The sequence below is a fragment of the Oncorhynchus mykiss genome, chromosome 18 (genome assembly GCF_057628025.1).
Source record: "Oncorhynchus mykiss isolate SJ-2025 chromosome 18, ASM5762802v1, whole genome shotgun sequence".
NCBI classification, from domain to species: Eukaryota; Metazoa; Chordata; class Actinopteri; order Salmoniformes; family Salmonidae; genus Oncorhynchus; species Oncorhynchus mykiss.
The window spans coordinates 49,028,510-49,044,210 of NC_143039.1; the positions used below are offsets into that span (position 1 = coordinate 49,028,510).

Sequence of the window (15,701 nt, forward strand, 5' to 3'; positions counted from 1 at the left end):
CATGATGTCAGCTGGTCCTTGTGTGGCAGGGCTGAAATGCGCTGCAAATGTTTTTGCGGGGATTCAGTTAATTTGCATGGCAAAGAGGGACTTTGCAATTAATTGTAATTCATCTGATCACTCTTCATAACGTTCTGGAGTATATGCAAATTGCCATCATACAAACTGAGACAGCAGGCTTTGTGAAAATTAATATTTGCGTCATTCTCAGAACTTTTGGCCACGACTGTACATACATTTGTGGTTCTATCACTGACACCCTTTTACCTTGCCCAGGGTGGTGTACTCCACTGCAATCTCACTGAGGAAGAAGTAGACATAATTCCCATACTCGATCGCATGGTGGAAATGGGGCTCTGGGGAGGCAAGCAGACACAACAAGAGGGGAGAAGTGAGAGGTGAGATCGAATGAAAGTCATTATGGGGAGTCATCATTTTCTGGGGATTATCTGTATCTGCCGGAGATGGAGTCCTTGCTGTTCAGGCATTTGCGCCAACCCTGTACTAACACCAGATCCAACTAATTACATACCCAGCCATCACCTTCGTCTTGAGACGTCTTAAGAAACTCTCAATGCCATCTCTCCAGACATGTTATGGGTGTCAAGACATATCTCAAGACACTAATGTAAAATATTTAGTCTTTATATAGTCTTTATTTTGGAATGTTTAACATTTCAAATTCATGGAACATTCTACTGACAGTTGATATAAGACTCAAATGGTAGTTTTTTTTCAACTTGAGGAAAGCAAGCAAAGCATTTTAATATGTAATGTACGTTAGCCAAAATAATATTTACTCAATATGAAGAAATATGTTAGACATCTTGTTTTGGCACTACCAAATGTGATATTGTGCAGACTCTGGTTAGCGAGCTAACAACTGTCATTAGCTAGCAAGTATAGTTAAATCTCTAAATTCATGCATATCTCTTTTTTTCAGTTGCCCAATGGAGTCCATGGGGGAGCACAAAGAGGGGACGGGATCACGTCAAAGGTCTCAACCTCGATGATCATCACCACCGATCACCTTAAGATGTCTCAAGACAAAACTGACCTACTCTCCTTAACAGGGCGACTAATTCTGGTCTTTCCTGTGCAGTTTTATTAAACAGAGACTACATCAAAATGTTACATTAAATAACATCTCCCAAATAAATAGATTTTTCTTGTTTTATTGATCAGCCCTGCCAACCTCACGTGCTGCAGAGTAGACTGGACTTATAGTGACCTTCATGCATGGTTAGGCTGACGAGGTACGTTATGACGGATGCTTGCATCTGCTTTCTTGTTTTCACATGTGCTTTGGTAGTCATTGTGTAATGGACACGGCCCATGTCTCTTTTGTGAGGATACGAGGATGGAAGACATGTCAGCCACCCAACTAAATGAAGGTAAGCGGTCACCCAGCAAATACAAGTGAGAACACCGCATTGCAAAAAAAAAAGGACCAGGACACACGCAACGGTCACTTCTTCCCATGGGAACAGGAGTGCTTAACTGATTAATTCTATTTTCAGACTGGACATAGAAAAAGCTGGCGTCCTATCTGGTGTCAAACGGTAAGACCTCCTGGACGATGGGGCTTTACGCTTCAGGTGAGCTGTTCATAAATAAGGTACAAGAAAATAGCGGGGTACCTAATGATACCTAATTACATTTGATTTTCTTACAGATTAAGGAAGAGCATCTCTGAGATCCCCAAACAAGAGAAGACTATCTCTGGCTGTAAAGGCTTGAAGACAGGTGTTGTTTGGAGCTCTATGCCACCTTCAGCTACAGTTATTTTGTTGCTTCTAAAATTTTTATTTTTGGTCAATAAATCTTGATTACTTTGATTTGGTGTCCATCACAATTGGGGCTATGGATGTGCACGAAAGTCGTAGAGTGAGGGATTAGTATTTATAATGGAATTTAAAAAAATGAAAACAACAAATTATAAAAAATGTCTTGGTATTTCCAATACGTGTTTATAGAGACGTGTCGTCATTTGCTAAGACAGGTCTCAAGACATTGTGATGGCTGGGTATGTAAGGACTTGATGATGCAGTGGTGAGTTAAAATGGGTGTTCTGGTACTGGGCTGAAAAATCGACACACCCCCAACCAGGACAATGACAGACACGACATTCACGTGACCGACCTCGGAGCCACTTGGAGTCGTACTTGACGGTCCGCAGGACGGGGCTGTCGTCGCCAAGACTACGGTAGATGACAGCGTCGCTGGCCAGGAAGTCGGTCATGGTGGCAGAGTAGAAATCACCACCTAGAAAATAAAGTGAGTATAGTAAATATAGCAATTAATAAGATAGTATAAAAAAAAGCAAGTCATAGTAAGACAATACAATTCAAATGATTAAGCTTTATATAAAAGACAAGTCCATGTCATATCTATTTACCAATTCATATATGAAACACTTACATTTATGCTATAAGAATGCTCAGATTTTTTATGACTAATCGATTTAGCCATAAAACTAGGCTTCCGTCTTGACCTACCTAAAAGGCCTAACACTTAGGCTTTGGACAACATTTTATTGCTAATGGACTATGGGCAAAACATTGACATTTCAAACTCTAAATGTATCAATTCAGCCACTCACCAGCAAAGAGGCCAAGGTTGGATTGGCCCGACTCGAAGGGACAGCGCGCCTGACCCAACACCTCTTCGCCAACCTGCTCCAGGGTGGTCATCTGTGTGAGCGAGAAGAAACTTAGTTCTCTGTCGCCGTTATGGCCTAGGGCCTGGACTGAAACTAGCACTACACAAACCCCTTAACCCCAATACTTCCTTTGCAACATTAGTGGAATTGCTAGCACGGCTGTGGTTGCTCAGCCCCTTGCTGGCACGGCTGTGGTTGCTCAGCCCCTTGCTGGCACGGCTGTGGTTGCTCAGCCCCTTGCTGGCACGGCTGTGGTTGCTCAGCCCCTTGCTGGCACGGCTGTGGTTGCTCAGCCCCTTGCTGGCACGGCTGTGGTTGCTCAGCCCCTTGCTGGCACGGCTGTTGTTGCTCAGCCCCTTGCTGGCACGGCTGTTGTTGCTCAGCCCCTTGCTGGCACGGCTGTGGTTGCTCAGCCCCTTGCTGGCACGGCTGTGGTTGCTCAGCCCCTTGCTGGCACGGCTGTGGTTGCTCAGCCCCTTGCTGGCACGGCTGTGGTTGCTCAGCCCCTTGCTGGCACGGCTGTGGTTGCTCAGCCCCTTGCTGGCACGGCTGTGGTTGCTCAGCCCCTTGCTGGCACGGCTGTGGTTGCTCAGCCCCTTGCTGGCACGGCTGTGGTTGCTCAGCCCCTTGCTGGCACGGCTGTGGTTGCTCAGCCCCTTGCTGGCACGGCTGTGGTTGCTCAGCCCCTTGCTGGCACGGCTGTGGTTGCTCAGCCCCTTGCTAGCACGGCTGTGGTTGATCAGCCCCTTGCTAGCACGGCTGTGGTTGCTCAGCCCCTTGCTAGCACGGCTGTGGTTGCTCAGCCCCTTGCTAGCAAGGCTGTGGTTGCTCAGCCCCTTGCTAGCACGGCTGTGGTTGCTCAGCCCCTTGCTAGCACGACTGTGGTTGCTCAGCCCCTTGCTAGCACGACTGTGGTTGCTCAGCCCCTTGCTAGCACGACTGTGGTTGCTCAGCCCCTTGCTGGCACTCATAAATGATCTGGCTGCCCCTCCAGTCCCTCTGGGGACAGTCTCCTATTTGTGGCAAAGCAGGAGCAGGAGTGCGCGCACACACACACACACACACACACACACACACACACACACACACACAGACACACACACAGTGCTAGGGAAAACAAAACAACATCTGTCTGATTGGCTTCACCTCACTGCCTTCAATGAGCTGTAATTACCTCTAGTTTCTAATGCTAAATGACAAGACAAGTCATCTTTCTTGGCTTTTCAACAATCTCACTATGTTATGTATGCCAGTTGTATTTTATAAAAATAAACAGATGAATTCTTACGGCCATATTGTAAAAAGTAGTGAAAAATTAAGCATGGCGCTGACTATTATTTTTTTAAAGTAATGAGTGATGAAAACTAAGTCAGTCTACATTGACATCATTTCGAAGTGCAAACCGACTGCCCAGGTAGCAATTATACCTTGTCAATGCAAGAGGACTGAACACACAAAAGGCTTAGCAAAAGAAAAGGGGGTGAACGAAGACTCAAATTGTGGCATTGTGATAATGACTAGCTTCGTTGTCTCTGCATGCCCGCAAATCAGCAATCACAGCCTTCTAATTGGAGTGACATTAACAAACGTCAATCATGGCTCTCTAGAATCTAAAGGTTTGATGAAAGAAAGAAATGAACAGCACACATCCCCACCTAGACTCTCACTCACACACACACACACCTTGTAGTTGCGGCAGGTGGGGTTGAAGGCATTGGTGCCGCAAGCAAACAGGGTCTCATCGTTCCGCGGTACCAGCACTTTGACATAGTTGTAGCACTCATCCTGGAAAAGAAAAACACAGGATAGATAGTTAAAATAGCACTCAGGCATTACTAGGTATCACAACAATTCACAAATACAATTATGGAGCCTTGAAACCATCCAATTATGTTATAGGGTGCACTTATGTTGCTAGGGAGAGTTTCTCTCCTGACCTCAAAGTAGACACACAAGGAACATGGTGATCGATACTCACACTGTTTCTACCCCTCACGGTACACTTGGCCACATCCTTGGACCTCCATGTGAGCTTCTGCAATACATGAAAGGGGTGGGGACTTAATATGACACCACACCCAGAGTTAAATAAAAGAGACCGGACGCAATCACAGAATGTGCTTGTGTGGCCATAGCCTGTCAGAGGCCTCTCTGTGACCTTTGGGGTCTGCCCGCCGAGAGCGTCGCTCGACTTCGCCGCCCCGTCAACAGCGGGGGATTCTGGAAAGCTGATATGAAAAGGGGCTTCTGGGTATAACTACTGGACCTCTGCCATATTGGGGTTACGCTCGAGGGTTCTCCACTGTGGTCTTTCATGTCAAACAGAGGGGGAGGTAGCTGGGGGAGCAGCCAAGCTGAGGGCCATTGTTTGCAGGCAAGTCCATTAGTGAGGGAAACTCACTAGGGGCCAGGCTGTGGTACTTCTACAAACAAATATTATTGATGTTGCAAATAAATTATGGGTACTTTGTGTTTAGAAGAGAAAAAGCAGATCAAACGTGTGCCGTAATAAACCACATGGCCATGTTATTTCCCCTTTAGTTTTTTACGTTGTATTCCATCTTGCATAGCCATGTGAGGTTTGATTGACTGTTTGATTCACGTAACTTACCAGCTGGGGGACGAAGTCGTCACCAGCTGTGGTCAGGTTAACTGCAAAGACATGGTCCCTGCGGGGTAAAGACTAAGATTTAGTGTCAGGGTGTGCTGTTACAGTCTCATAAATATAAGGCCAAACCAAGGGTCGGTTTCCCGGATTCTCCATTGAAAATGCTACAGTGTCCGGGAAACAGACCCAGGACTGGTTAGTCTGGTGACGTTTAATTGGTTGCGATTGTTAACATGTGGACCAGAACGGAGGCAGTGGATTGGCTGACTGACCTGGCAGCAATGTAGAGTATGTGATTGATCCTCAGCATCCTCTGGAAGTCCAGGCCTAGTCTGGCTGTGTCATTGTCCGACACCAGCCCCTGGAACCCTGGGCATAGGTAGGAGTCTACAAAGAGAGAAAATGATAATATAAAGAATAGCTGAATTATCCCATACATAAAGATTTTTCCAATTCATGACCCCAACTGCTATGGTATTTAAATCTTTAATAATGTAGTATTTGTTGGATTTTTCAGTTGCTAGTGGCAATAAACGGATATGGCGTAGCTAAACTAAACCAGTCACTCTCTGGTCAGACTCTTTCCATTCTAGTCATGTCCTATTCTTTCTGTGGACTGGATCCAGGTTCAGGAGCCCTGCTTGTTTCTAAAGGTCAGACTGGAGGGAAGGTAATGAACAGAAACCTCTGCTAGTCCCCGCTCTCGCCATTTGTGTCCAGTCCTGAGTCTTGTTCATTAAGGCACGGAACATAACATTTTTTGAAAACATGAGCATTTCTTATTGGACAAATCCCTGTTTTTATTGTCCGTTTTCTTCCGTTTGGTGCCTAATGAACACAACCCTGCTGAAGGGTAGATGAAGGTTTGATAGATCCATAGTTTATTTGGCTCGGGATGAGTGAGCCAAGATAAAGTGTCTGCTACTCTAGTTCTGGCGCAAGTCATTTGCATAAATGGCAATTATTAAAGCACATACTGTAGCCGTAAGATTAAACTTCTGTCGAAAGGCTTTGTTTGGACAACACAACAGCAAATATGATGACGAGGCAGAAGTGTTCATTAAATGATAAGACTGTTGGCATTTCGTCGATGGCAAAGACGACGCCAACCCGCAACACGCGGGGTGAAGAGTCGAATATGCTCTAACACTAAACAAAATGCCCTTGAGAAGTCCACTCTCACTCCCAGTTTGTGTAGATAGGTCTGATGCTGTCATTTACACTGTCCAATATGTCAGGAGATATATTCGTAGTCAAATCGGTTTCAAGGTGCGTCAGGCTACTACATCCGGCAAATAAGAGCTGATCTCGGTCGGAAATGTTCAGCATTTCTCCTCAACGTTGATTTGTGCATACTGGAAGCGCACTAAACTCCCTCTCGTTCTTTTTGCCCTCTCTCTTTCCGCGATTTGAAGCTGTTGACCGCGCAAACCAACTCCTTTCTAATGCCACTCTCCCAATGACAGCCCCTCAGCGACACTTTCTCCTTCGCCTCTCTTTATCCACCTTTCTCACACCAATAATGTATAGAACCTGTCCTGCTCATTAACTCCCATGTAAACCACACCTCCTGGAGCCGATAGACCCCACGTATAGTTAGAGAACTGTGGGAAAACTGTGCCCAACACCCACTCAAAATCCAATGATGGCCATTTTGAGTGCACATCTTTGGTTAATCTAATCTTGTGTTTAATTTGCACAAGACCATCCCTCCACACTCATCTCTCGTGCAGAACAACTCCACAGCCTGACTTCGGCTCATCAATGTATTAACAAGGTAGCATTAGGGCTCTGAGCCAGCCTTAGGCCATGCAAATAGGGTATCGGTTCCTTGCGTGCTGCTGGTGACAAATATCACAGCAATCTTCCTCCCCTAACTCTGGGGTAGATTTATATGTCACATCATATTAGTGCACTAACCACCAGTCCCGTGCTACTAAATTAATCCCCTTATATCACAGAGGAAAAATATGCAACATGGCACCACTTGCCCTTTTAAATCACTCTAAGCCAATCAGGGAGCTGGTGGGGCTACTCACGCTCCCATCCGACAACGTTGATTGGCTCCAGGTCCTTGGGGAAGGGCGTGGCCATGGCGGACAGTAGACAGGAAGTGAGTGCGAGGGCTGCCAGCAGGAGACGCCTCCTCATCCGTTTCGGAGGGACCATCTTGAATGAGGAGAAGGGTAGCAGCAAAGACGGCTTCAGCAAGTCATGGTGTGGGGCTCCGATCCAAGGGAGCCCTGTCTGCGGAGGGAAATATGGACAGAGAAGAGAGGAATTAAGTTCAGTCAGACGAAAAGGGGCCATAGAACGCACACACACGATTTCACAGATCATGCAGCAGAGACGGACATGTCATGCAAAATCTGTAATTGCTCAACTTAAATCGATTTGATTTAAAGAACATTTACTCAGGAGCCGATGTCTATTAATTGAATGATACAATTTCAGGACAAGAGGCATTTTTGCTTGTATTATCTAAACAAAAAGCTACAGTTATGATTCATCATAGCCTGATGGCATCTAATGGCAACACAAATCTGCGAGCATAACAAAATGTATTCTTCATTACAATATTTGAAAGAAATGCACAACAATAAAAAAATCACAGGACAATTGTTTCACGTGATTGTCTCCATGTTCTGGTCTATCAACACATGACACCGGCAGCAGTCCAGAAACTCCTAAAACTAAACGTTAAACACTAATAATCACGAATACATTTTTTTTTTCTCTCTCCAAGGTCAGACTGACACCAGACAGTTTTGGTCAGAAATATTAATGACCGACTTCAGGCTGTCTGCTTTCGTCAAAACGATATCAATGAGGAACGAACGGTCCGAGCTGGAACCCAGATGGTCTTAACGGCTGCCAACTTCAACATCTGCCTCTTAGAGTACTAACATACAGCGCTAACACACACAGCCAGAGCGATGACAAGAGGGAGCCGCTGGCGGGAAAAGGTCATTCTGTCTGAGATACAATACAGATCAGTCCAATGGACCATAGAGACGTGTCGATCGACATTTTGAACGAGTCAATTAATATTGTTTCATTGAAGTTGTTTGACTCATTTTATAATGTCCCACATTAGCTCACAGGAAACGTTTCACATTGTAAACGGCTGCATCAAGTTGATAAACCAAGTGGATTGCACAGAGCAAGATCTAGATTTACTACATCATCATACATTACTAGGTTAACATTCTAAAATCCTGACCCTCTGGACTCGCTCTGACTCTCTCCACTGACTCGCTAAAGCAGGGTTTCCAACACTCGGTCCTCAGGAACCCAAGGGGGGCATGTTTATTGTTTTTGCCCAAGCACTACACAGCTGATTAAAAAATAATCAAGCCTTGATCATTTGAATCAGCCGTGTAACCAAAATGAGCACCCCTTGGGGTCTTGAGGACCGAGTTTGGGAAACGCTATGTTAGAGACAGGATGTTAGCTTGCCGCGCTAACTAACTGCCCTTCCAAAGTCAACAAACAGGAGCTCTCGCCATCAATATCAATTAGCCTACGCCATCCTAGTTTAGATTCCGTGCAGGTGCTGTGCTTAGCCGCGAGGTCAGCCAGTCATGCCCCCCCCTCTATAAATGATAAGGATTAGCATTAGCGTCTAGTCGTGTTTACGTTGTGGCTCGCGGTAGCCTCTACTCTAAAGGATTACACCCACTCAGACACGCACAACCTACTGCTCCTCTAAGATACATGAATGAGGCAACCTGTGTTGTCATTCAATCAATGTTTGGAGGAAGTAACATTGGAAAGTCTGAGGTAATTTTTGTGATCATATTACACAAAGAGGGGAAGAGTTCAAAACTTCCCCCACTGACTAGCATAATCAGCACGACACATGAAAACGGGTAATGTTGTAACTGTACAGTATGGAAGGTTGGTTTCCAGAACAACATAATAGAACAAATGAAACAATGTATATTTTTTTCTGGGAAAACCAAGGTCATATTGTATGACTGTGCGCTAAGGCCCAGCTGCTTTCAGTCCACCTTCAGCTTAACTCACTAGTGAGTTGAGGAGCTAAAAGTGAGAACATGCATTCCCATCTTCTCCAATAGAGTGGTTGTTACGGCGCTGCTAAGAGCTCCCAGCTGGGAGACAACGACCCCGGAGACAAAAACTCACTCTAACTCTTCAACTTGTTCTCTATTGTGGTGGCGCCTGCCTGAGTTGTGGTAGTCACAACCGTGGGGGACATTTCCTGTCAAGAGGCAAAAGATCAAAAGTACTGTATGAAACCGCAACAGGAGGCGACTGAAGCCATCTTGGATTGATTTAAGAGGTTTGCCTCCGTTTGCTATGCTAAGTGTTGTAAATGTATAAAGACCAGTCACCAGACATGTAAAAATCCAATCAAATGTTTAGGTTTTGGTCCCATATTCTTAGCACGCAGTGACTACATCAACCTTGTGACTCTACAGACTCGTTGGATCCATTTGCAGTTTGTTTTGGTTGTGTTTTGGGTTGTTTTCTCAATAGTAACTGGCATCCTGGAGTCTGGAGTCTGTAGAATCACAAGCTTGATGTAGAATATGGGATCAAACTCGCAACTTTTGATTACTTTAACACACTAAGTCAATTTGTCCAAATATTTATGACAAATGGGGACACTAGATACATAAAGTGGTTTCATTCCTAAAACGGTAAAACAGGTATGTATGAAAATACCCTCAAATAAAATAGTGACATTCTGCACTGCCGCGAGTATAAATGTTGGAGTATAAAGTCACATTGTTAGCTTCACTGACTAAATACATGAGGGGAGTGTAACTTGAGGTTCTTCTGTTCAAGCAAGAAGACAGCTCACCTAAATGGAAAGGAGAACAACTGCAGGAATGAACTATTCTAGAAAGATGTTCAGGCTTTAAAAGAAGAGATCTAGCTCTCCCCCTAAAATTCCACCAGAGGCGTGGGTGTCAGTCACCGTACAGTTTAACTTCTCAACCCTCTCTCTGCGGTCACCGGCGCACGCCTGAGGTTTTGGAGCGATCAGGGAAAACCTCACTTCAGCTGAGACTGATTACGGTCCATGAAAATCACTCCACACGCGTCCGCCAGTTTCTACACCACAATTACCTAAACACATAATCTCTGTTATGTACTACATAGTTCCAAAACCTCCTCTGCACATTTGGTTTGTGTCAATGTGGATCCTCAGAGTGCCATTTATATCGAGAGACCAGTCCAACTTTTTCCTCACTCTTATTTTTTTTATTTATTTTGGACTGTACTCGGGCTCTGTGAGAAAACTACGGAATTGGGGAATATATAAAGGATCGTTTCCCACAGACTACACCGGTGCCATGGTTGAAAAGGGTTACAATGACCTACGGACAAACAAGAGAGTCTTCAATCTACAGACTACAACACGGGTCGCTGCCCTCATGTTTGTTATTAGATCTAGAGACTTAGAGTTAAGTGAATTGCTTAATAACCTCTCATTTGCGTCCCATGTTACTGCGAAGGCTGGGGGTTACCCCTGGTTTGAAGTCAAGGGCAAAAAATGTATAGTAGAGGAAGGCATCATCTTTACAACCCTACACGAAGGATTCACAGCATTTGTGAGTCTGTTAGAGAGCGGAAGAGACGAGTTTGAACTATGCATCCGGCAAAAATAAACTTGGTTCGGTACAGGCAGTCTTCCTATTTGACTTGCTTGCCACTGGCGGGTGTGTCATTCCATACTGCATTAGATGACTCCCTGCTAGGACAGCCAACATTCATTTCCCACGTACCTACTTAATCGCTATTCATTCCTCAGCTGCAGTTTTTCTAACGCTACAAACGCTCGAGAACAACCCACGTATCTAAGCTAGCGTAAACACAGCCCCCTCGGGACACGCAATGCTTTCTACACCTAGAGGGTCCACAACGAGGTTCTGTAAGTACAACACCAAGACTAACTCTTCACTGCTTGAGTGGACTTGGGGAAAAATGCATCTTGTAACACAATTTCTGGGAACTCTAGGTTGTAGTGAGTTGAGGGGGTGAAATGTTTTTACAATGCAGGAGCAATGGAAGGATAAAGGGGGGCTTTGCCAATATTGGCTTATAGACCTTGCGGAAAAGCTACATGCGTAAGGTAAATCTTACAGCCGATTTGTGGTGATCAGGGCTTAAGTATGTAATCTTAACTGGGAGAGGGACAGCTAGAGGGTACCGTAAACAGCATACCTGTCACTGGTTGGAAGGACCATCTTGAGGCTTAAAAGTAATCATTGGCTTTCAATTGGCTTAATATCATTGCTTTCTGTTCCTTTTTAAACCTCAAATATATATATATATTTTTTACATTAAATTACTTCACCAATCAGTGCGGATAGAGCAGCTTGCTATGAAGCGGGTAAGCTACAGCCTAGTTGTTTATATGTGTGATGGACACACAAGTGTACAGCTCCGGTTGCAAAAAAAAAATGCGGGTGAGGAGAGAGCGAGATAGGGTGGAGGAGGCTTAGCTAGCTAACACGCTTGTGTGTGCAGAGCGGCAACATCATTAAAAATAATTTTACCTTTTTGTAGTTAATAAATCCAATGTGAAACGTAATAACTATAGCATCCTTAACTAGCATTTAAAAAGTGTATCCATTTATCCATGCAGGTAGCATACACACACTAGCAAAGATTTCCGGCTGGCAGTTAACATGTTTCTTGGTGACAGAGGGTTTAGCATAGGCATTTCGTAGATGTTTTTTGTGGGACTATAAAAAATAAATGCCCGGAAGATAAAACATTTTTAACCGATTCCCATGCTTTTAAAATAACGGTTCTACTCCAGAACAGTATAGACCACTTTTGTTCCTCAAACAATTTAGTCATTTTCCGGTTTTCAGTTCTGTTCCAACCACTGATCAAGATAAATGTTTTTTTCACGAAGTAATAGTTGGGATGAAGCGGAAATTCAAATCTCAGTGTCATGTGACAAGACAACGTAATCTTCTAATACCTACCGGTGGATTTCCCTTGCCTCTAGTTCCTTGTGGTGGGCAGTCCCTGTCCAAGGAAATCTTTCAACAGCCTAAAGGTTCCGTGAAAAGCGGTGGTTGGCCCCTAATGGTGCTGGTGGCCGCTAACATGGCTGAACTTTACGGAACCTTGGCAGACACCGTGGCTCACAGATGATCAGAGACAGGGTGTGTTGAAGGCAACAAAAAAAATGTGCCTTGGAACGGCCAGATCAACTGGCATAGAGCATGAATGAAGGGACAGGAAGGATAGCAATGGCATGACGATGTTAGCAACAAACTCTTACGGAGTATGTGGACTCTATGATGATCTACTACCATTTCATCATCAAATAGGAAATGGAGCTTGATGACACAGAACTAGTGCTGTACTTTCAACTTATATTTCCAGTATTTGCAGAGTCTGAAGAGGAGTTTAAGTCTGTTCCCAAAGATTTCAAGTAATCTTATCTCGTCCTGTATGTGCGGGCACGTCGAAACATTTCGCTAAATTAGCATAATGCCCTGTGAACAGTTGAGAATATTATCAGTGAAACAATCTGAGGCAAGCACTAACATATCACACTCAGGGCTGATCAAACACGCACACAGCAAATAAGAGCTGTATGTGTGTGTGGAGCTTGGCAACCATTCAAATACACTTTTACAACTGTACTGGGACCTGTAAACCCCAAGTGCACCAAAAAGCAAGTGTGGCATTGATATATTGACTGAAAGATCCAGGCATATAAAAATCAGGTTGAACATTTCTACACTGCATGGGTCCGTTTTACGATGGGTTGAACGAACCTGAGCCTGAAAATGAAACAAATCAAGTGCACATGCCCTCTGATGTCATCTAAATGCACATGCCCTCTGATGTCATCTAAATGCACATCGTCAGTTGCGTTACGAGTGGTCATTAAAATAACTGGTGGCATTGCATGCGTTTCTGCTTACGAGCACGATGTTTGGGCTCAGAGAAATCAATGTTGTCCGTAGCACACATCAATGGCTGCGTGTTCTATGTAAAACAAAACATATATTTTTTTCCACAGGATTACTGATTAGATGGTACTGGCCATTGCTCGTGTTGAACTTGAGTAACCTTTCTGAATGAAGCTTGATCAGTGGCCGTGTATGAATTGATGGAGTTGGCAGCTGTGTGCGTTACAGCTCAGTATTCAATTGTGTGTGTGTGTCTTGCACTGCTCTTTCCCCGGGCTCTGATGATCCATGGGACACGGCTAGCCCCTTTGCTATGCAAGTCAGCTGCCAATCTCTTCCTAGCCACTTGCCACCCACCCGGCAAAATCCAAGTATCGGCTTTGGCGGCAGAAACAAGATCCGTCACGGAACCCTGGCGCGACCTGGGAATATCCCAGTGGTCAGCGGCTTTGGTGGGCTGCGGCTCATTTTGTGCTCATTCCTCCATTTCCTCTCACAGCCCTCAGGGATCATTAGGAGGCCTTTTGAAGATGAGTGCCAGCGTTTTCCTCTGAGCATCACAGCGTCAGCTCTACCACGCACACCAGAAACCGCCAGGCCCAGACAGGATCGTTTTAGGATAATGTGAGGTCTGTGTCTTGTCTTGTGCGCCTGCTTTGTTTTTCTCCCTTGGTCTCCATTTCTTTGTTTTTCTCAACAGGGCTTTGTTTTTATTTTCTCACCGGGTCTATCGGTTTCTTCCATTCTCTCCCTGTCTCGCCCTGTTTTTCATAAACACTCAAAGCTCAAACAAACACTGAGTGATTGTAAATGCATATTTTCTCAGTTTCTCCCCTCTCAGCCATGCTTCTTGGTGTTTCTCACTTAACAACGGAAGGCTTTTGTGCTTGGCAACAGAGGTATTTGCCTGTTCTGTCACAAAGATGATAATAAATAGCCTTGTTTATCAAAAAATTGGAGACAGTACAAAGAAACCAAATCTAGTAAACATGAGATGAAAGAGGGAAGCACAGAAAATACATTGTTTCAAAAGACACATATTAACTTTTTGCCACAAATTAAAATAGAGAAACGGCCTGACCACTGATCTAACAGAATGATGAGAGCGGGGGGGGGGGGGGGGGGGGGGTTATGAAGGAATCAAAGACCAGTCGTTGCTGAGTCTGGAGTTCTGTATTTCCACAAAGAGGCTTTGGAGAATCCTTTCCTCCAGGATAAAGTAGTAAAGCAGAAAGGAGAGGGTTTGGTACAAAGCTGAGCTCACCGCTTCCCGATATCCTCCTGACACAATAGATCGATCACTTTGTACGAGTGATTTTCCATTTTAAACGCAGCCTATGTAAATTCACAGGTTATGAATCAATGGGATCTATCTGTGCACTTTTTAAGCCCTCCATTTTGAATACAGCGCTAGGCACCGTAAAATGCCACAACCTCGTCTACTCGCTTCCTGACGCTTTACGCCACGGTGAAGTACTTAATCATTGTGCATGCTCTTACATTGTAATGGCACCTTACAGACATTACAGGGTACCGTCTGGCATGTTATTAACCGAAACGCATGGCAAGACAAAGGCTGCTTATCACAAATGGTTTCTAGGAGAGAGGAAAACCAGGTCAAAATGCCTGTTCCTCAGCAAGATCATCCCTCTGGCTCAATAGGCCTAAAATGGATTTGGTGGAGATCAGCCTACAGATAACACAAATCTCTGTTCAGTTGTCTTGATATACAACAAAGAAATTCACTGTGTGTGAATGCTTGCTCTTAAGAGTCCTTCACAGAGAGAGGTGTATGCACAAATGTGTTTACATCCCTGTTAGTGAGTATTTCTCCTTTGCCAAGATAATCCATCCACCGGACAGGTGTGGCATATCAATAAGCTGATTAAACAGCACAATCATTACACAGGTGCACCTTGTGCTGGGGACAATAAAAGGCCACTAAAATGTGCAGTTTTGTGTCACAGCACAATACTACGATGTCTCAAGTTGAGGGAGCGTGCAATTAAAATGCTGACTTGCAGAAATGTCTACCAGAGTTGATGCCAGAGAATTGAATGTTAATTTATCTACCATAAGCAGAGAATTTGCCAGTACGTCCAACCCGCCTCACAACCGCAGACCACGTGTAACCACACCAGTCCAGGACCTCCACATCCAGCTTCTTCACCTGTGGGATCGTCTGAGACCAGCCACCTGGACAGCTGACTAAACTGAGTGTTTATATCTGTAATAAAGTCATTATGCTGGGAAAAACTCTTGATTGCTCCCCAGTGGGTGGGCCTATGCCCTCCCAGGCCCACCCATGACTGCACCCCTGCCCAGTCATGTGAAATCCATAGATTAGGGTCCATTTCATTTATTTATATTGACCGATTTCCTTATATGTAACTCAGTAAAACCGTTGAAATTGTTGCATTTATATTTTTGTTCAGCATAGAGAGAGTGCCTTGAAACAAGGCACTGGACCGTGAGAGAAAAACTGGGATAAGCTTTCATCATGACAGCTAATCCAGCA

General features: G+C 44.6%; 1 protein-coding gene across 4 annotated transcripts in view; it reads right to left on the reverse strand.

Moving 5' to 3' along the window:
* LOC110496267 (semaphorin-6D) overlaps positions 1–15,701 on the reverse strand; it is a 96,071-nt gene that overhangs the window by 22,010 nt on the left and 58,360 nt on the right. For 2 of the 4 annotated variants that reach the window (XM_090208687.1, XM_036952839.2), the window contains exons 4-11: positions 7,310–7,513; positions 5,543–5,657; positions 5,274–5,331; positions 4,641–4,697; positions 4,346–4,447; positions 2,603–2,693; positions 2,143–2,265; positions 268–356 (exon numbers count right to left, since the gene is read on the reverse strand). In XM_090208687.1, coding sequence (XP_090064813.1) covers positions 268–356; positions 2,143–2,265; positions 2,603–2,693; positions 4,346–4,447; positions 4,641–4,697; positions 5,274–5,331; positions 5,543–5,657; positions 7,310–7,439 — 765 coding nt within the window. In that variant the 5' untranslated portion in view covers positions 7,440–7,513. Of the gene's footprint in view, positions 1–267; positions 357–2,142; positions 2,266–2,602; positions 2,694–4,345; positions 4,448–4,640; positions 4,698–5,273; positions 5,332–5,542; positions 5,658–7,309; positions 7,518–15,701 lie in introns of all 4 variants that reach the window. The other 2 variants (XM_036952841.2, XM_036952838.2) reach the window with 1 other exon arrangement.